The sequence below is a fragment of the Aspergillus wentii genome, assembly GCF_001890725.1.
Source record: "Aspergillus wentii DTO 134E9 unplaced genomic scaffold ASPWEscaffold_1, whole genome shotgun sequence".
Taxonomy (NCBI): Eukaryota; Fungi; Ascomycota; class Eurotiomycetes; order Eurotiales; family Aspergillaceae; genus Aspergillus; species Aspergillus wentii.
In genome coordinates this window covers 2024103-2044899 of record NW_024467832.1, presented here as the reverse complement: position 1 = coordinate 2044899, position 20797 = coordinate 2024103, and the positions used below count along the sequence as shown (strand labels likewise).

Here is a 20797-nt window from a genome sequence, read left to right as displayed (position 1 = left end):
AAATTGCGGTGGTGGGAGATTAGCGGGGAGAGCGACAGAGGACAGTGGGATGATCCCAGGCCGATCCCAGCATGGCCTAAATACTGTGGGCTATAGACGTGCCACATGAACCTATCAAGGATGCATATATCCAGCTAATTTTGGACATTTTCGTTGCGAGTCTGGCGAGTCAGCGGCCAGCGTTGGCGCCGATGCCCGCATCGCGAGGAATTAGTGTGCTTTTCGATTGGAGCTGTCCATCCTATGCAGACCTAATTATCCCGGATTATCCGGCTGGCACGGGAGGCCTCTATCACCATTTGGCCTGGCAATCTAGGCACGAAGTCAGGTACGCTGATCTCGTATAACGTCCAGGGTAGCACTATTCTCCTATCTGGGCGGGCACCCAAAACCCATCCCGGCCTCGTCATCCCAACCTAGACGTGAAGGCCATTCCTACTCGGGCAATCGGACAAGTACTAAGTGGCCACTGACCAGACCTAAATTCTGGATCACCTCCAAGGCTAAAAGGTCGCGGGGCAGATGTGAACATTGCGACCTTGACAGTATTCTCCCTTTCGACTACTGCAGAGGACAGCCGCTAACCTCGGGGCTAAACTAGCGCCGTGAGCCAAGCTTCGTTGTACGCTTCCTGATTGGCCGTGGATGTCGGCCGTAGAGGAGCCCGACCAGGGTTCGGAAGGGTCGTGTCGTGCAGAGCGGGAAGCCCGCAACCAACCGTGCCAGGGTGGGGCGGACAATGTGCTCCGTGCGGGCGTCGTAAAGTTTGGCCAAGATGTGATAAGATGGCGCTAGCAGGGGAGGACAGAGTTTGATCATTTGAGGGGGCCCTTAATTAGCAACATTTAACCGCTGAGGAAAAGATAGCAAAATGTTGGCTAATTGAGCTGTTTGTGGTTGGGCATGAGCAATCCTTCAGAGCTAGTGAGCCATTTTCTGCTCATTTTACTATTAATATCAAAACCATAATTAACCTGGTTTTTGCGACGATTAGCGGCAAATAACGGGAATTGAATCATGTTCCCATGATTCTCCATGAAGATCTCTCAACAATCACAGCGGGGAAACAACCCTACGGCCCAATGGGTCTGCAGCCATCTTCAGTCACAATCACACAATGCATTTCTGAAGATTCCTCTACCACTCTGTCAATCGAGTACACCACAGTAGTTATCCTCAGACAAGTAAAAGAATACTCAGACTCGATTCGACTCGACTCGACTCAAACTTGAACTCGAGAAATCACAAATGCCGTAGTTTTCCCGATGCCGCATAATCACGAATCACGCTGCTGCTGCCGTTTCTCGTCACAATCCTGCAGCTGCGAGGCCAGGATTTAGTGTCAACCTTGGCGAATCAGACCCTGCGCAGTGAGGTCACGCTCCTGCAGCGATCCCTGCAAAGGCACAAAAGTCAGATTGTGACATGTTGACTCCCATTATTCGGTTTCTTTGTCTCTTTTCTTCTCCTTTTCTTCACTCGGTCCCTTCCGTAGCGTACCAGCATTCAACATCAGTTAGTTGTGACTTCTATTCTTTTCAACTACTCGCCTTAATTTATCGCATTGTATTAAAATATGAAAATCAATACAGATAAAAAAGTAGATAAATATTTATCCCCTATCACTATCAAGATGATCTCCACCACATCGCAAAATCCACCAAGGAAGATCCTCCAACTTGATTCCCTTTTCTGCTTAGCGCCATCACCCACTAGTGACTAAACGGAAGGACGTTAACCTCCACCCTGTCAAGCCTTCAAGCCCTCTCTACACCGGCTTTTCCCTGGTGCTAATTAGGACGTTTTTTATTAATAGTCGATAATTATGGCAATCCGCAACAGTTAATTCCCGATTTATGGTGTCATCTGCTCGTTGTTGAGGGGAGATTCTTGGCGATATGCCAGCGTTAATTGAAACGGGATATGCATATATGCATTGAAGCATGATGCATTACTTGCTTCTGGAATCAGCTGCAATGTAGGCATTTCTATTATTGCTAAGGGTGGTCTCGTATGCTTATTATTCCAGAAATCTTGAATCCATCGCCTATCATTTGTCGAGTGTCGCGGCATTATGGAGATTCCGAGTGTGGCTTGGTAGATGCCATGAGATAAGGTATGCTTTGATTGGAAAGCTTGGTCTGTCTTTCTATAGCGTTACTTGATGCAAGGCATCTTTTAATTTGTAATTCATTATCCCTAAACTGTGGCAGTCTGTCGGAATTCTTCGTTGGACTCTATTGGAAGCTGTTCGGCTTGGTTTCAGTAGATTCCTGGCTGTATGGGATATTATTAAAGCTTTCTAGTATAATGGCTGTTAGAGAGAAATAACTTTGTATGTATAATGAGGCTGTATGTGAAAATAAGATGCTTCACTGTAGCACTGGTGAGCATATAGCATCTGAATCGGTTCACTCGCACATACCACTTATGATGAAATCAGGCAAATGGTCATTAGAATCGTATTTGGAACAGTTTAATTTAGAACATCTATCCAAACGCTTGATATCCTCACTGATATCATATACCCTACCCCACAAGTCCAACCAACCCACAATTCAGCCAGATCTGAGTATATACAACAACTCATCTCCACTAAAGTCGATCCCCCGATATAGAAACATGTGCACTGTCCAAGACTCCAAAAGCCTCGTGGATTTCCCACCAGAAGCCCGGAGAAGCATTTCCCATTTCCATGCATGCTTTATTTTACTTTACTCCACGCGGGGAATTCATCGAGAGAGAGCACCAGATTAGCCGCCCATCCAACCACCCCGAAGATAATTGGACAATATGTGTCTGGATTTCCCAAAAATAGTAGTAAATTAACAGGAATTGAGATTAAACATCATTTTTGGCTTTTGGTTTCCTAGAATAGATGCTTAATTTTCTCGATTTTTTTCTGTTGGTTGGTTATGTTATGTTGGATTTATTGGTCCACATTTGATCTTTGTTTTGTATGCATGATTCAAGCCTTTTCGTCTCAGTTGCCGCTTAACTTTATATATTTGGCTAACAGTTGATATTTATTGTTTTGTCGTTCGACTGGGCTTGAGTGGCTGCTTCTAGGCTGCTGCTTTCTGGTAGTTTGGAAGAATCGTCGAGAGCCAGTGTTTTTTGGGTGCATTATCAACCAGGCTGGATGGACAGGTTGAGGAGTGTCGATTCTCGAGTCCCATGTTATTAATAACGGCATATCAAAGATCTTGAAGCCTGGGGACTTTGGGTACTCTTCTACCCAGCCATATCAAAAGTAAGGATACTATCATGTTGGGTGGCGTGGAACTGTACAGGAATTATTATAGTAACATATCATACAATCATTCAACGTAGATAGTGGCTGAACATCATGTTAAACGCCTAATTTACGGACCAGTAACACTCAGCCGCTGCTTAATCACAGAAACAACCTCATTCCAATCGCACATTCCACCCTGCCCGGTATCACCACAGGCCAAAGTCTTCACCTGCGCAGGCAGAACCTCAAACCAATCCCATTCCTCAAGTATACCCAGTTGCTTTGCAGTCAAAGGATGAATCCACATCATCGTATTCATCGACGGCGCAACAAGAATCTTACGTTTCCTCGGATTCAAAGGGTCGACATCCCAGGCGCGAATCACATTCGTCAGAAGATTATCGCAAATCCCCCCTGTGATCTTAGCCAGGAGATTGGCGGACATGGGGATAACCGCGAGTAAGTGCGCCCAACGGCGTGCCTCGATATGGAGGATCTTTGCTTCTCTTGTCCATGGCTCCACCCATTCGTCTTCGTCTTGGTAGACGGAATCGACATTCGGGAGTGAGCTTAATGAGGCCACTGTTGGTTGTTCTGGGGACTGGCCTGCGAGGAAGTGGGTTGCAGACTTGGTGAGGATGATGCGGATTGAGAGATTCGGATAGTCTTGAAGTGAGGATATGATGAGGGGCAATTTGATTACCGCGACGGAACCGCTTGCGGCTAGGAGTAGGTGTGTTTTGCCATCGTTGATTGCAGCTGCAAGTTCTGCTGCTGGTGATGGGTATGTTTGTTTGGTGTTGGATTCGATAGCCGCCATATTAACGAGTTTGTATTGTTTGGAATATTGAAGAAAGAGAAAGTCGAAGCCAAAGATGTCAATGTTGGATGCACGTGACTCGTCGGTCTGGGGGATTAGCAATCAATTTCCTTCAGCTTTGGATGTATTTCTGGTTCATATTATATTTCTTAATGGTACTCTAATCCAAATACTTATGATATAAGATTATATATTAAGTTTTTTTTTTTTTTTTTTTTTTTCCTTGTATGGTGTTCATTGGACCGTGGATTGGCTTAATACTTCAAGATCAATCGATATATATTTCCGACGAATCACAAAACACTGCTTTCATAAAAATACTATAGTACCTCTATATACTATTCATTTATTTTCGCTAAAAATATATTGCACAATAAAGTCTTATAATGGAATATCAGTCATAGTTAAAAGGTAACTGTCTGCAATGTTGATTGTGCTGTTGAATTAAGCTGCTGATTATTCCGGCTGTCACATGCGGTCATCGCGATCTTACACGATCATCCATCATCTTTTACAACTCACAGCTCGATAGCTTCAACCTGCTGCAAGACCAGTCGGGTCTTCGCTCCAGAGGTAGCTAAGCCCCTGTGCATATTATTTATATTCATTTAAAATCATCCACTAATGCGCAAACAGCAATCTGACCATGTTTGGCCTACCGATAGCACGCGCATTCCGCAGCGCCCCTCCGTCCTCAACAGCACTCCCCGCGCTTCGCATTGCATTTCCTGCACCTCGATACTCTCCGATCCACACCTCGAGAACTATTTCCTCCTCCTCCCTCACATACCGAACACTAGCGTTCTCCAGAACATTACCCCGACTATCCGGTCGCTTCCCAAGTCGGCCGTTTTCAAGCTCTGCTCGACAAGGTTATGGATACAGAAATGACAGATATCGACGGTTCGGTGGTTCTGCGAGGGAGCCACTTTTCATCCGCATGCTGCAAAATGCCCAACCGAAACATTTCGTCATTATCGGCGTTGTAATCGGGGGTTTCTATATCTATAATACTGAAACAGTGGAGATGACTGGCCGTCGGCGGTTTAACTGCATTCCTGCACACCAGGAACTCAAGATGGGCCAGAAAAGTTACCAGGATGTGTTGAGTGATGTGCGAGGGAGGATTCTTCCTGAAAATCACCCTATCACTATGAAGGTCAATAAAGTTCTTGCCCGGCTTATTCCGCAGGCGCCGATCGAGGGTGCGAATTGGAAAGTCCATGTGATTAAGGATGATGGAATGGTTAATGCATTTGTTCTTCCTGGGTATGTATATTCTCATGCTATGAGATGTAGTGTACGCGGCGCTGACCGATGGTATAGTGGTAAAGTCTTTGTCTACACTGGCATCTTGCCTATCTGTGAAGATGAAGATGGTTTGGCAGCGGTGTTAGGCCATGAAATTGCTCATGTGGTCGCTCACCATCCCGCAGAACGAATGAGTAACAACATAGTTACCATCGGAGCCGTATTCCTTGTCTCGATGTTGTTCGATATCTCGGGTCATATCCCCTCGATGCTTTTCAATCTTATGTACAGCTTGCCTAATTCGCGAACACAGGAGGTGAGCTCTATCCCCATAAAATATACGCAATATTTGGAACTAATAAGTGTACAGGCTGAAGCAGATGATATCGGATTAAGTATGACTTGGTTCTGATGAATGATAGATACCGCTGACAAGTGCCAGTGATGATGTCCAGAGCTTGCTACAACCCCGAGGCTGCTGTCAAGCTGTAAGCAAGAGCCTATTGTCTTTCTCATTGTACTGTCTTGTATAACTGACTATGATCTAGTTGGGGCCGTATGCAACAAGCGGAGAAAGAAGCACCTCCCCAGTTCATGTCAACGCATCCTTCCGTAAGTTTTTTGAACCAAGGCTATCGCCTGTCATTATGAATTTATTGACAAATTGCAGAGCTACAACCGCATGGAAACAATTCGTGGATGGTAAGCTGATTCTTCGATTGCCAAGTACCGTGATGCCCTGTTCTAACCCCGACCCTAGGTTGACCAAAGCTGAGGCCGCATACGAAGAAAGCGGATGCCACTCTATCGGCGGTTTCGGTATGATCGAATCCTTCTGACAAGTAGCTTTCCTGCTGACGTTTCTTCCCAATTGTAGTCCCTGGGTTCCGGCAGGCATACGGTGACTTTGGATGGTAACGATAGACCGCCCGGGAAAGAATTTAGACTGTACTATATAGATTTTGAATCTCTTATGAACTAATATAACAATTTCTGGATTGCCATATATCGCTGAATTATTCTGGTGATGGATGGAACAATATAGATCCACATGGATCTCTGGGATGTCCCAAAAGGGAAATGCCCTAGCCCCTCCGCGTGCAAACCGAACAAACAACCGCCGCCAGACCGTCTCGAAGCTCCGCCAAAAATTCCCAGAACAGCAGCAAGCTCAGGACAGCGTTGTGGCAGATCATCCGTCCTTTTCGTCTTCCTTTTTTATTTTTTAATCTAAATAAAAAGGAGGCGCTTCGTCAATATGTCATTGTCTATGCCTGGACCTTCCCAGGCGGGTCTTTTCAAGCCTGGATATCAAAGGTAAGCGAAGGCCACTCAGTGGAATGTTGCCCCCCTCCCCCGGTTCACGGTCTCCCCACGGCGACAACAAAAGACAAAAGACACCCAAAGAAAAGATATACGGATTTTTGCTGACGCAGGAAAAAATCTTATAGCCATGATGCCGAAGATGGCGCCGTCATTCGTAACATCGAAGCCTGCCAGGCTATCTCGCAGACCGTTCAAACGTCGCTCGGTCCCTATGGCCGCAACAAAATCGTCATCAATCACTTGCAGAAGATGGTTCTTACGTCGGATGCCGCAACAATCCTGCGCGAACTGGAAGTTGTGCACCCCGCCGCCAAACTACTTGTGATGTCGAGTCAGCAGCAGGATGCGGAGATGGGAGACGGAACCAACATGGTTATCATCCTTGCCGGTGAATTGCTGAAGAAGGCCGAAGAGTTGCTGCGGATGGGTTTGAAGACAAGTGATATTGTGCAGGGTTACGAGAAGGCACAGAACTTTGCTTTGAAGACATTAGAAGGTGGGGTTTTGTGTTTTTTGGGTTTTACGATTTCAGGGGCTGTCATTGCCTCCTTTATGATGTACATGTTTTGCTGACCGGTGTCGATTCTTACAGATCTCGAGGTCGACCGTTTGAAGGAACTCCGCTCCCAGGAAGAACTTAGCAAGGCCCTCCGTACAGTCGTTGCCAGCAAGCAGTCCGGAACAGAGGATATCTTGGCCGGATTGGTTGCAGAGGCAGTCCTCGCAGTCCTGCCTAAGAACCCGGTTAACTTTAACGTCGACAATGTCCGCGTTGTCAAGATTATGGGTGGTAGCTTGGAGCAGTCTCGCGTGATTAAGGGTATGGTCTTTGGCAGAGAACCGGATGGTACCGTCAAGAAGGCCAGCAAGGCCAAGGTCGGTGTCTTCAGCTGCCCCATCGATACCTCCCAGACCGAGACCAAGGGAACAGTCCTGTTGAAGAACGCCGATGAGATGCTTAACTTCACCAAGGGTGAGGAGGAGCGCCTTGAGGCCGCCATTAAGGAGCTCTACGATTCTGGAATCCGCGTCGTTGTTGCTGGTGCCACCGTCGGTGACCTGGCCATGCATTACCTCAACCGTTTTAACATCCTCGTCGTCAAGATTCTCTCCAAGTTCGAGCTCCGCCGACTCTGCCGTGTCGTTGGTGCCACCCCTCTCGCACGCCTGGGTGCCCCCATGCCCGACGAGATGGGTAGCGTTGACGTTGTCGAGACTACTGAGATTGGTGGTGACCGTGTTACCGTTTTCCGCCAGGAGGACAACAACACCGTGACGCGCACGGCCACTATTGTCCTGCGCGGAGCGACCCAGAACCACTTGGATGACGTTGAGCGTGCCATTGACGATGGAGTCAACGTTGTCAAGGCTGTTACCAAGGACCCCCGTCTTGTTCCCGGTGCTGGCGCTACTGAGATCCAGCTTGTTGAGAGAATCTCTGCTTTCGCAGACAAGACCCCTGGTCTGCCCCAACATGCCATTCGCAAGTACGCAGAGGCTTTCGAGGTCATCCCGCGCACTCTCGCCGAGTCCGCTGGTCTGGATGCCACCGAAGTTCTTTCTCGCCTTTACACTGCACACCACCGCACAAACAAGGAGGAAGAGGGAAGCAGCTCCGAGGAAGAGCCATACTGGACTACTGGTGTCGACCTGGAAGTGGGTTCTTCTGCTGGCACTCTCGATGCCGTGGATGAAGGCATTCTTGACCTGATTGCCTCCAAGAGCTGGGCCATCCGACTTGCAAGTGAGGCCGCCCGGACAGTGCTCAGTGTTGACCAGATTATTGTGGCCCGACAGGCGGGTGGACCCAAGCCCCCGGGTCCCAACCCGAACTGGGATGACGATTAGATGATACGATAGGGAGCATTGTATGTCGAACAAGGCAAAATTTCACAATTTGAGAGATGATATCATGAAAGTCCTTCGACCAGAGAATCTGGGAGTGTGTATATGCCATGTGGGAGTAGCAGTAATACTGACTGTCATCTATGCATGAGGGTTCAGAGTAGTAGTGCGAGAAAAAAGCTTTTGGATCCTCTTCTAGATTAATGCTCTTGAATCCTTATTATATTTAATTATTACCATTATTGCTCCTAGTATTTATTAATTTTGATTCTTCTCGATGACAGTTGAGCAATAAAATACGAAGTGATGTATCCATACGGTACCGGGGCACCAAATCACGTGACGTATACTGGATTTTCCGGGCCGAACTTCGACTTTCTTTTTCAGGCCTTTTGATGATATCGCGTTGTCGAGCAGCAATTCCTCAGTCCTGTCCATCCCTTTCGCCTTGCCCGTCTCGTTCGGTCCACTTCAGCTCTCCTTCATCATGTCCTTTCCCACACAGGCCGCAGCTCGATGCTGCAGACAGCTCGTCCGTCCCTCCACCTCCTCCCTGCGTCTTTCTACCTCTACATATCTGTCCCAGCGGACACCCAGCCGGAGATGGCAGTCCACGGAGGCTGAGGCCCCTGCTGCCCCTGTCAACCCCAAGATCTCGCAGATTGTCGACCAGATCAGCACATTGACATTGCTGGAGACCGCCGACCTTGTGTCTACTTTGAAGGTTCGTTGTCTTTTGTTTTTGTCCCCGACGGATGTCGCAAAGCTCGATTTGTGACATGGCCTTCACCGATTCGTTTGGCAGCAATGTCCAATTGCGAAATAAACTCGATGAGCACTTTAATTGACACTTTCTCTTCCCGTCTAGACCCGTCTCAACATCCCCGACCTCCCCGTTGGCGGTTTCGCCGTTGCTGGTGCTGGGCCCGCTGCTGCTCCCGCAGCTGCTGAGGAGGAGGAAGCTGCTCCCGCTGCACAGGAGAAGACCCTTTTCAACGTGAAGCTCGAGGCTATTGACGCCGCCTCCAAGGCTAAGATCATCAAGGAGATCAAGTCGCTGCTTGGTCTGTCTCTGGTTGACAGCAAGAAGTTCGTCGAGTCTGCCCCCAAGATGCTCAAGGAATCCGTGCCAAAGGAGGATGCCGAGAAGATCATCGAGACCCTCAAGGGTGTGGGTGCGACTGTCGTGATGGAGTAATGGGTTAATATATGCTTCGGATGATTTTTAATTGAACTGGCCTTGCCTTTCTTCCTCTTTTTTTCCCCGGTGGGACTTGAGGGAGAGGGCAGCCAGATGTTGTGATTGGACTGCATCGTCGAGCTGGAGTTTTGTTCTCTCAACAACTCTTTTTTCTCCGTCATATATCTCTTATCAGGTTTTCGTTGACAACTGGAATGTGGGAAAAGGGCGGCAAATGTACATTATCTCTTGATTTGGACAATTTGGATTTCAGATGGAAGAAAGTTCTCTTTCCTGTTTGTCTTGTGCTGTCTTACGAGCTGACACGCTTTACGGGTCTGGTTCTCGGAGGATTGACTGATAGATTGATGTTCTCCAGTGTTTTAATAGTATCAACAATCTCTGTATTTTGTATCCATTTGTTTCTCTCGTGACCACAGTCTTCAATAGCTGTATATGAATACCGTAAATAATCATTGAAGACCTAGAAGAGCTGTAATGCAATCCATCTTGTTGGTCGGTTTCTTGGGTACCGAAAATGCGGGCGGCGGACAACCTCCGATTTTCTCTCCGCCTCCAACTCCCTTCACCCACCATCATCGTCTATCCTCACTCCTCCACGCCCGACTCTCTATGTCTCTCCCACGGGTCTCACACCCCCTTTGCAGATGGCAACGGGCATCATCACAGCTAGGGTCATCTTGCCTAGCTCTACCATCTACGCCGAACCACAGCCGCAGTCCCTCGTACATCCATAACAACACCCGCAGTTCCCCGAACAGAAACAGGCCATTCCATTCTTCCACCTCTCACAATGCCGCCAGATCACCAGCTGCTCGGCGAGTGGTCAACCACAGATCGGAATACGTACATGCGGGAACACCTCTACGCTCTACTCCAGTCGGCGGAGACCTGAGGGTGCGCCTTAAAAACCTACAAGACAGGGCACCGCACCTATGGGACTATGCACGGTCTCATGGATCTCTGGATCGCTCAATCAATCTGAGCACATTCAAGAAAATTGCAATGGAATTAGCTGGCCGTTCTAGTGCTGAGCCTCCATCTGGGCTGGCAGTTCGAGGCATTTCGAAAGGTGAGTTGGTTGTGTTTTTTTTTTTTGGCATTTCTTGCGACTGCTTCTTTCTCTTGAAAATATTGCGAACTTGTGAGTAATTTAAACATAGTGCTGATGTGAGGTTGGGTTTTATACATCTCTAGATGTCGATACTGTCTTCCAAATCTCCTTTGCCCTCGCCCCAGCCGACGAAGGTCTCCGAGAATGGGCCCTTGCTGCATGCGCCCACGCAGGTGCCAAATTGCCTATTCTTATAACAGCAGGACGCTACCTCAAACGTGCGTCGACAGCGCCACCGCCCCGGATTAAATTTATCCAAGATCTGGAGAAAATAGCCCTGGAAGACCGGGACCCGCGCGCCATGGTTCTCTACGCCAAAGTCCTGGGCCTTCGCGAAAAGTTCCCCGAGGCGCTAGCGCTCATGGATGAGGTCATGCAAAAAGTCTACCCGGTCAAGACGCAATCGGCTGATAAGGGGTTTTTCCTCGTCGGAATCGACACTCCGTGGGAAATCTACGCGTGGCTGAAGGAGATATCAGGCGATAGTGCCGGGACGGACGAAATAATGAAGACCGCCGCGCTGGTGTATCAGGACAAAGAGGCGCTGCTCAGTTACGCCCTGATCATGATGCAAAAGGGTGATTACGAGATGTACGAAGAGTGCATGAACAAGGCGGCCTCTGCTGGCAACGCGGAAGCATGTCGGAAACTGGCCAATTTCTACTACCTTACCTACCACGGGCGGTTTCCTCGTCGTGGCGAAAAAGTCCCCGAAAAGTCCACAGCAGAAGATGCGCCCAAGGGCGGAGAAACGGGCACAGAGGAGAAAAAGGGCCTGCTTGACTACTTCTCCTCGATGTTCCTTCGGATTCGACCCCGTGCCGAATATCGCACCCTAGCCCTAAACTGGTACGAACTATCCTTCAGCCATGGCGACCACCAATCAGCCCTGATTCTCGCTTTGCTCCTGCGCGAGGAAGGCCAGAGGGAAGATGGATTCGGTTTCCTTGAATTGGCCGAGCAGTCGTTGAAACTCCGAACCTTGACTCAAAGGTTCAAGCCTAATTGGTTCGACCCTGAATACGTCCCCAAAATGCCCGTTCAGTTGTTGGATGTTTGATTATGGGCAAGCAAGGTTGATATCGTGATACCTATGAACAAAAAAAAACCAAGATAATCGTGTATAGTAGACTTTAACTTCTGTCTTAAGATTTGCTGCGCGTTCTCCCCTGTTTTATGATGATACCCCATGCAGTTGCCAAAATTGGAGAAGAAAATTGTAAAAAGAAAGAGACGGGGGGTTCGCGTTTCCTCATTGTATAACAGTCAATCTATTTCGAAAGGGAAGCTGTTTCGGTTCCTCCATTTCTAAAATGAAATGAAATTTACTAAATTATTACGGTTCGATCTAAGTCTTTAAGAGATATCGTTCCAAACTTCCAAACTCATGGTATGGTTGTATTTCAGCAGAAAATACTGTCTACAGAAGCATTGTAGACTCATCTTGTTGTATGACCTCTTGGTCCTTTATTGATTCGTTCATTGGTCTCATTTCATCATAACTGCGCGCTATGTCGCCGTAAAAGAAAACAAGAAAGTAGGGGGAAAAAAAGAAAAAAGAAAGAACAGAATCCCAAGGCAGTAGAAGACTAATGCAATGCTAAAACATACTGGTGGAAGTAAGACGCCCTAAACTCCCAGATAACTCCCGCAACCCATGAAATGGTTTTAAAAAGGTAACGTGCAACGTGCTGTCTCCAGATCATCTCCTTCTGCCTTTCCCTTTGCCCTTTCCTCTTGTTTTCAATTCCACAAATCCAAGCTCTTTCAAACCTTCTGCGAGAAGGGATGAGTCCCTCATGCCCGGAAAGTCCTTGGCTGGATACACACGGAATGGCTCCGACCAAGCCTCGGCCAAAATGGGCATGGACTGTCCTGTATCTTCTACACTGCCCCAATTCATAAGTCGGAATTGCAGTTGATACAGACCAGCAGTGCGGATAGAGAGGTCTGAGAAAATGAAAAACGTTGCCGGCTGTTTTATCCTGACCGTGCCTCCTGGTTGTATGGATTGTACAGGAGGCAGCCCTACTCCGGTTGTCTGATCACCTCTAGGATGGGCCGGTGAATGATTAAGGAGCTTGTCAAAGCCCGTTGGTATGCTGGAACTGATTTGGCGCTTTGGTGGCTGTGGCTGTGGTTGCGGCTGAGGCTGCGGCTGCGGCTGAAGGTGATACTGAGGCTTCGCTGTTACCAAGCTGCTTGGATATGCCACAGCACTCGTATCAGAATGAACAGGACTCGGAAAGGCCGTAGAACTACTACTGTATCTGGATATATCGCATTAGATATGTCGCTAACCGCCATGTCACACGCAAGAAATCGCGGAATTTGAGGGAGGGGGGGCCAAATTCCAGGAAAAGCACAGGCAACAGATTTTTTTTTAATATCAGTTGCAATAACCATAGCGAAAGAAAAGGGGAAATTACTGAGAATCAAGATCGAGGGTTCGAACGGTTGAGCCACCCGAGGCACGACTCCAGGTCAGCTTCGAGATCGAGGATGCAATTTCGTTGTAGGAACTGGGGGCCCCATGTTGCTCTGGATTCCCTAAAAGAGGGCTGCTTCGTTGAACTCCATGCTGGCTCAGAGGACCGGCGCTGCCAGAAGAAACCTTGAACTTCTGGTCTGAATCAGTATCCTGGGACTTGCCCTGGAAAAGAAACAGAGACTCAGAAGGTTTGGTAGGGTCATAGCCCTGGTTGTCCGGGAACAAAAACCGCGGAGGCTCTGGTGGTAAGCGATTCTGAAATGCAGGATCAATTGCAGGCCCCTGCTGTCCATGAGGCGTCAAGTCGAGATATCGCCTGTCGGATGTGGATTGTCCACCTTGCTGCGCTGGAGTGTTTGACATCTATGCGGATCAACAGTAACCTTGAAAGGGCCTGTGTCCGCTTCACTCCTTAGAGCAAATATGCAGTATTCGAAAGAGCCAAGTGGTGGGTTCCCGCTCTCTGCAAGACAGGCATCCGTGAAGGCAACCAGAAAGCGGTCAAGTCAAGTCAAGGATCGGGAAGTTTAGGTCGATTAGATCCTGATATCCCAAGATCGAACGACGCGAAGGAGAGTAAGAGAGAAAAATAAAAAATAAAAAATAAATAAAAGAGAAGCAAAAAGTGAAGACAAAATTGAAAAGATGGGGAAGAATTCTGTTACATGTATTCAACAAAAAGCACCCAAGCCGACGTCAAGGAGTAAGGGAGGCAGAACGAAACTGGGTATATAGCCCAAACGCGGCTTGGAGAGGCCTATGTATTGGGCGAGGTGCGTACCAAAGAAGCACGATAGTGACTTATGCTTTAGTACGAGGCCCTTGTCGATGGGGTCCACGACACGGCCACAGAGATTAGCAGCAGTTGTCAGGGAAGAAAAAACAAAAAATAAAACATTGAAAAGACTCCACCGCAATAAACGCAATGAACAGCAGCTTGATCCACACCAGGACTGAAAGCCTGGAAGGTGAAACACACTGTTTGAAGACTGACAAATCGGGATTTCGGGGCAGCAGAGAAGGATGTGGTCGTACTAAGGCCAACCCTAGAACGCCTTGAGTCTTGTCCTTGTCGCTCTTTGTGTCTGCCAAAGCGTCTCACCAAACATGGGAGACAAAGCGGATCTGGGGAAACGGGCCGAGCGGCCTTTTTGTGAGTGATAGGGGTGCGTGTGTGCCCACGGCGACGGTGTGTGGCAGCAGCCGAGAACATCATATTGCTCTTGCTCCTGCTCTTGGACTTTTCCATTTTTTCCCCATCTCTGTTCTTCCCATTTTTTGCTTTTCTGGTTCATTTGATCTAAGCCCCTGCAAGGGCCTGTATTTCTTAGAATGAACAATGGACAGTGGTCCAATGGTCCATGTTTAGCGCGATAACTAGTAGAAGATTGAAGGTTGTGCGCATAAACGGAAACCCCGAGTGGTTTTCTAGAACCTCAACAATTAACTATTTGACTTCGAAAAGATTTTTGTGTTCCCGGAAGCCCCAGTGCTAGGCGAACTTTGAAAATAATTCCATTTTGATCGGCATAAAGCAAGATCGAGGAGCTCGTGGTGGCAAGCGGAAGTCTTACTCCGTAGTACTATGGACGCTGTGCAGGCGAAAAAGGTTGTTGACAAATTCCCTGGGAGCCAATAAGAAAAACAGCAATATGTGTGAAAAGTACCGTTCGTTCATGAGGCGTACATTAATAGCTATTCTGCACCTAAAAGATCTCGGTCATGTTGACCTGGTTCCCGGAAACCAGAGCAGCTAAGTTATGGAAGTTTTGCGGTCGCTAGATCTCGGACCATTGGACCAGATGCACAGGCAACCGGGAATCCTGGATAATAATCAACCTGAATTGTGCATGAACCCTGGGCCGAGTTTTCTTTCTTTTTCCCCCTCTGGATCCGGTAGATCAGGCACCATGCGCTGGCCGACTCATGAAGGCCCTGCATAAGTGCCCCATCTGTTCAGATTTCCTAGTCAGAAGATCGGGGCAATATTGAAAAAGAAAAGAAAATGCCACGATTCATGTGCTTCGCATGTACTTTGTATCTCTGTACATTGTACCTTAGAGAAAGAGACATCGTAGAGTGCCATGAACTGTCTTAGAGGGTTGGCTCTGAGAAGCTTCTTGTTTGTGTATTACAGCTTCGAAGTCATCCATCTTGAATTCGCAAAATAACAGCGCCAAAAGTAGCAAGAGGTCACCCATTGACGATGACGAGCTAACCGGTAGAAAAGGAATATCTACCGTTGGCTCACTTCATGTGAAAGAATCGAAGATCCATCTGCATCGATATCTCGAGTTCATGCATTCAATGCGGAGTGTTTAGCACAGGGGTGCCATATTCGGTACAAGATTGATTGTCGACGATTGCCCAGGCCAATCGATAAGTCGCTTGGCGCCTACAGTGATCTTACCAGTATGGGTTTCTTGCCCGTACTTTGTACGGACTTCTACTCACCCAACCCATAGGGTTTGGTACGCCAGTCTGTATATCTTTACTGGATGAGAAACACAGGCAAAATGTAGACTATTGGCGGGATTTGAACAACAAGGCGAAATGGTAATCGTCAGCTGGGAAACAGGCGGATTGCACGGACCATTCCGGTTGCTGGAGCGAAAAAAAACCGGACGTACGTGAATGAGATCGCGGTCTCGCAAGATTATTATTTTTTTTTCACCATTCAGCCAGCCAGCAACACGGTCGACATCCCCAGATTGGAAGTAGCGAGGGGGATAAGTCGAGGAGCATCATAAGAGGCTTGGCACCACGACGATCCTAGATCCTCGTTATCTTTGATTTGTGCCAGAAAGCCCTAGCGTTTTTTGGGCCTGATTCAGCTCATATGTACTCTGTAATGGGGATTGTCCCTACCTGTCTGCTGTACTCTGTACGTTGCACATGAAATAGACATATGGACCCTTCACACCCATGAGGACAAATGACATCAATCATTGACACATAACATGTTCGATTCCCTATCCGTTATCGCTCTGACTTGTGGAGTTGCGTTGACCCTTGAGCATCTACTCTGTGGTCTGGATACTGAACCGGTTCGCTCCCTAGCCAGTGACAAGCGTGGTGGTCGTGCATTAGAAGTGGAAACAGCTGATCGCCTTGTTTTCTTTAACGAGGCGAGCTACTGCATGCGGAGGTTGCCTCGTTGAGAGTAACCATGGCAGTAATGAGTGATGTGTCACACACCGTCGATCTGAAGCTAGGTTTTCCCACAACGCTTTCAACGGTTGGATGATGATCCATTGACTAACTATCACTGTGGGATATATTCGACGATAACTTGGAGTGTTCCAGAGAGAAGAGTTTTTTTTTTTTTTTTTTTTTTTTTTTTGAAACAAAAAAAAGAAAAAGAAAATATTACCCATGTATCGATGTCATCATAAATCCCGGAATTAATATGTGGTGCATATACCGCTGCGTGTCACGCTATCATCCCTGGGAGTGTTTAAATGGTCACTGATACGGTCACTATTGGCTGTCGAAGCCGCCTTGCAGTCATTGAAAAGGTGCCAGAGGGGGTCACGGCAGAGGTTATGTCCGTATTTCTCTTCTCCTTTCTCTTTCTTTTTTCGATGAATCATAGGCGATAACACGGATTATTGTGTTTCGGAATGCCCTAAATTGGCAAAGGATTTCAAAATCGTCGATCTGACGAAACGAACCAGCTAGATCTCATTAGCTGCCACGCTTAAATCGTCCTGATTAGTGGGGAAGAAACCAAGCAAAAAGCACGAAAGAAGTAAAAAAAAAAAAAAAAGCAAACATGAGACTTTTTTCATCCCCAGCTAATCCCGGGGGTAGTTCGCAATAAGGCATTCAAGGCAACCTGGATCGTGTCGCAACATTATCGTCATCCATTCCTCTGCGGGATTCGACGCGTATCAACGGATCGGTGCACTATCCCACCAGTATTATACGGTGAAGGACGACTGATGAGGGACTCCATTGCAATTGGCGTCTAGGAATTGCAATCTGGAATCCTTCGAGCGATCCGGACATCCTGGGAAGGAATCCGAGGTGGAATAGTCCCCAGAGGTGAGGAAAAAGGAAGGGATGTGATCAAGTGACCTGGGCCAACCACTTACCAGCACGCCGGCAGACAACGTGACTGCCTGCGCTCGATCTAGCCAATAATCATGACTTTGCTGGAAGCTGGTTGGAGAGATCGTGAACAGTCTGTCTTATTTCTTTTTTTTTTTTTAATATCTCTGCCCAAAGTGCGAAGCGAGTGAATGGGGGAAGAAAGAAAGAGAAGGAGAGAGAGAATTAGTTGGGAGGGGCTCTGGATCTCTGGACGTCCATCCAGTGGTCCCCACGCCCTAATTCGTCACGACAGCGGAGTTGATCCCACAGCACACTGGAACCCCTTTCGACTACGCAGTCCAGTTCGATACTGTCAGTCCCTCTACGTGGTTTCACCGACTACCAGAAAATGAAGGCCAAAAGCCGAAGTCTACATGCAGGGTAGTATGTATGAACAATGATTTTAAATTATTGATCACGTACTCACAATTGGTTGGAGAAATCCATCTCCGAGGATGAAGAGGCCCGAATGCTAGGAGACCCCGGAAGTGGCTTCTATCAGTTCATGGGTCCCAGCCAAAAATGCAGGAACGATGATGTGCTAATTTTCAAAAAAGCCCACTGAGTGTTTCGGACCCAGGTAGTCCTTGATGGGTGACTAGCATTCTCATCCGGAGAACAGGACGAAGATTCCGGGATTCCAACCTAGAGTGAGATGAAACGACCGGCCTTTTTTCAGCCAGCCATGCTAGCAGTAAAAGAGACCAGTCGAATAATGATACATCACTTGAATGCGGCTTTGATGGCCCATCCCTGTCTCATATCACATGGCAGTCAACGCCGAGGCTTTTGCTCTGTACTTTCCAATAATGTTTTAGCGAAAGAAACGCAAAGAATATGCGCTGATATCATAGCACATGTCCGCAAAGGTCTAGAAGGGCTGAAAGGCCGAAAGATACGTAGATGGTCAAGCCGAAGCCAGCCTCCACAAAACCCCGAGGTCGACTATTGAGATCGCGGAGATTAGTTCGGGCATAAGTGTCCCTGGATTCCGGGAATGTACTGTCCTTGTCAATTTGACTTTGAACGATCGCCGGAAAGCGCTGGATACTAGTTGGCTTTTGCTTTGTCCGAGCGCAAGCCGAGTCAGTTTCAGGAACAGGAGATATAGCACCATCAATAAGCAAAATTAATGTAAGTTAAGACGACGAATAAATCGCTCAGAATACTAAATCTGGGCTTGGGTCCACGTCAAAATGATAGCCCGCGCTGTTCGCTCCCAGTGAAGGTGCACTATTTGCAGGTGATGGTGTATCTATATCGCCAGAAAGGGTGATTCTCGCAATGGCACCGAGACCAGATGGAATTTGCCGGGATTGAGATCGTAAACCGGGGTCAACCACTCCATAGCCCTGTCCAATAAAAACGGCGAGGAATTGGCCACCAGTGCGATCCCAAGCAACAATGTGTCCCGATTCTTGCCATGCACCTTGCTTTTCGGAAACAGCCTTATCCTGCGGCGCAGTTCGCATAACCAAGTAGCCAAGCTGCATCAAGTGTAACGAACGATCGCTTGCCACGACTCCGTCACGGACAAGTTTGGCTTGGATCAGGCCCAAAGTAGCGTTAGACCATGGCGCAGACATATCGGTCTTCCCCGGCAGTAAGCAATTTGAAAACTCGATTGGTGAGCGCTGTGGGAGCCACACAAATTCGTACGATGTATGACCCGAAGTTGGCAAAGAGACTGGTATCTCACTCCCTTCATGCTCATCTAGCAAGTACGCAATTCTACCGAGATCCATGGAGGATCTTGAACATCCTAGAACCTGGATTTCTGAAACCAAGCGACTACTGCTGTCGAAACCAGCGCTGTCTCCATCGATCGTGATAAGTGACTGCCCGGTGGCAATACAGTCTGGATCAGACACACTGGCATGAAGCGATTTTTCAGGTTGCCAATTGATGCCGAGCCTTTTCTCAAGATATCCAAGCTGGTTATCGAGGACGTTCAAGTACTCTTTCTCCCCAGCAAGGTCGGGCAGAACTTCGCAGATCTTTGTATCAGAAAGCAAAACACCCAATTTTTCGAATTGCGATATGCCTGGTAGAGTATTACCGGCGCGCTTAGATATCTGCCTTAGATATTTTACGGCAGTCTCAGGTTTCGCAGTGTCTATCATGGCCATCATGCAAGCATATGCCGATTGGAATGTACGGGAAGACGAAGCAGGAGATATTGCCAGCAATAATCGATTCCACACACTGTGCAAGGATGCATCGCTCCGTTGCATCATGAGTAACGGGACATACTCATCGATGGATTCTATTGAACCTTCAGGTCCAGCCCAGCACAGAATATCATGCAAATTGTACTGCGAGGCTTGCTCGCTGCCCCCTCCAATGACTAAATCGAGTATAGGGCTTGTATTGAAACCTGGGTCTTCGGACTGCATGGAATGCAAAGACGAAAGAAGCGATTTGATCAAAACGACACTCGTTTCTGTATCCAACTTCCGAAAGCCAGCTTTATGGTAGCCCTCAAGATGGTACTTGAGAGCCGGCACCGAAAGGCAGGAACAGGCATAACGCATGCCCAGAACATAGAGTTCACTGTTCACAGGATCACGTAGTCTTTTGATCCTGGCAATTATTCCATTGATAGCTGTCAGGATGTCCCTATACGAGTCAAAACGCTCGCATCGTTCGAGGGTCTGTGCCAGAGGCTTGCAACTCTCCGTCTGCAAAAGCGCGCCACTTCCTGCCACATTCACATTTCGTTCAAGAAAAGTCTGTAGATGCCGGAGACTTCGAACATCATGTCGAAGACCTTTGAGCAACACCTTGGGGTTCAACCCTGTTCCTTTCTGCAAGAAAGACCCCCATGATGGCGGAGGCGCACTATTGAACGGCCACTCCTCAAGGAAGAGGTCCTGAAGTTGTTGGTCCAACTCGGGATTCCGTGTCCCATTCTGGACTGGCTGTGTAGTCCCCGTCAATGCAAATCGGAGTAGTTGAGATGGCGTGGGCTCAAGGAATGGAGTCTTGCGTTTGGCATGATGGTTGACAGAGACATGGCGGAGCGGCGGCTGCGACGACGCAGCGCGCTGGACAAGTGGTCGCTTCGGGAGCAGCCGAAGATGGGAATAAGAGCACCTAGACATTAATCACTGCAAACAAAGGACAGCCAGCTGATAATCGTTGCAGTGTCAACACTGGACCTTGAGGTTTGTAGCTGCAACTAAGTTGCGTTGCTAGAGCGGGCGGTAAAGGGGCCAAAGAGGCGCGGGTGTAACCAAAACTCCGTCACCAAAGTACTGAACGTCTCACTCCCTCAACTATCATCAATCATCATTCTCTTTAGCCACATTGCCAGCACCGTTGGCTTTATCCAGTGACCTACGACCTTTTAACGATATAACTCGACATTTAACGACAATATCTTTCATCCAGACATCTACCTGACGCATACGACC

The 20797-nt window shown here is 47.9% G+C and overlaps 7 protein-coding genes across 7 annotated transcripts; 4 read left to right on the top strand and 3 right to left on the bottom strand.

The window, feature by feature from the left end:
* Positions 1 to 3008: 3008 nt before the first annotated feature.
* ASPWEDRAFT_34237 (putative flavoprotein) lies at positions 3009 to 4277 on the bottom strand. Its single transcript, XM_040833955.1, has one exon. The coding sequence runs from the start codon at positions 4056 to 4058 to the stop codon at positions 3366 to 3368; it is 693 nt and encodes a 230-aa protein (XP_040694444.1). The 5' UTR covers positions 4059 to 4277; the 3' UTR covers positions 3009 to 3365.
* A 139-nt stretch (positions 4278 to 4416) lies between these two features.
* On the top strand, positions 4417 to 6313 carry ASPWEDRAFT_34235 (M48 family metallopeptidase). Its single transcript, XM_040833954.1, has 9 exons — positions 4417 to 4631; positions 4695 to 5327; positions 5385 to 5625; positions 5680 to 5704; positions 5752 to 5797; positions 5858 to 5921; positions 5980 to 6011; positions 6070 to 6128; positions 6187 to 6313. Exons 2-9 carry the CDS (start codon positions 4705 to 4707, stop codon positions 6225 to 6227), a joined length of 1131 nt encoding a protein of 376 aa, XP_040694443.1. The 5' UTR covers positions 4417 to 4631; positions 4695 to 4704; the 3' UTR covers positions 6228 to 6313.
* A 156-nt stretch (positions 6314 to 6469) lies between these two features.
* On the top strand, positions 6470 to 8767 carry ASPWEDRAFT_34233 (chaperonin-containing T-complex subunit CCT8). Its single transcript, XM_040833952.1, has 3 exons — positions 6470 to 6626; positions 6761 to 7131; positions 7228 to 8767. The coding sequence occupies exons 1-3, from the start codon at positions 6568 to 6570 to the stop codon at positions 8481 to 8483; spliced, it is 1686 nt and encodes a 561-aa protein (XP_040694442.1). The 5' UTR covers positions 6470 to 6567; the 3' UTR covers positions 8484 to 8767.
* A 200-nt stretch (positions 8768 to 8967) lies between these two features.
* On the top strand, positions 8968 to 10085 carry ASPWEDRAFT_178600 (mitochondrial 54S ribosomal protein bL12m; the record flags this gene model as incomplete). Its single annotated transcript, XM_040831762.1, has 2 exons — positions 8968 to 9204; positions 9349 to 10085. 2 exons carry the CDS (start codon positions 8968 to 8970, stop codon positions 9676 to 9678), a joined length of 567 nt encoding a protein of 188 aa, XP_040694441.1. The 3' UTR covers positions 9679 to 10085.
* A 147-nt stretch (positions 10086 to 10232) lies between these two features.
* ASPWEDRAFT_34232 (uncharacterized protein) lies at positions 10233 to 12141 on the top strand. Its single transcript, XM_040833951.1, has 2 exons — positions 10233 to 10753; positions 10879 to 12141. Exons 1-2 carry the CDS (start codon positions 10294 to 10296, stop codon positions 11853 to 11855), a joined length of 1437 nt encoding a protein of 478 aa, XP_040694440.1. The 5' UTR covers positions 10233 to 10293; the 3' UTR covers positions 11856 to 12141.
* Positions 12142 to 12497: 356 nt separating this feature from the next.
* Positions 12498 to 13649, bottom strand: ASPWEDRAFT_166825 (uncharacterized protein; the record flags this gene model as incomplete). The annotated part of the gene is made up of 2 exons (XM_040830061.1): positions 12498 to 13065; positions 13225 to 13649. 2 exons carry the CDS (start codon positions 13647 to 13649, stop codon positions 12498 to 12500), a joined length of 993 nt encoding a protein of 330 aa, XP_040694439.1.
* A 4892-nt stretch (positions 13650 to 18541) lies between these two features.
* Positions 18542 to 20485, bottom strand: ASPWEDRAFT_166824 (uncharacterized protein; the record flags this gene model as incomplete). Its single annotated transcript, XM_040830060.1, has 1 exon — positions 18542 to 20485. The coding sequence occupies one exon, from the start codon at positions 20483 to 20485 to the stop codon at positions 18542 to 18544; it is 1944 nt and encodes a 647-aa protein (XP_040694438.1).
* Between the last annotated feature and the right edge of the window lie 312 nt (positions 20486 to 20797).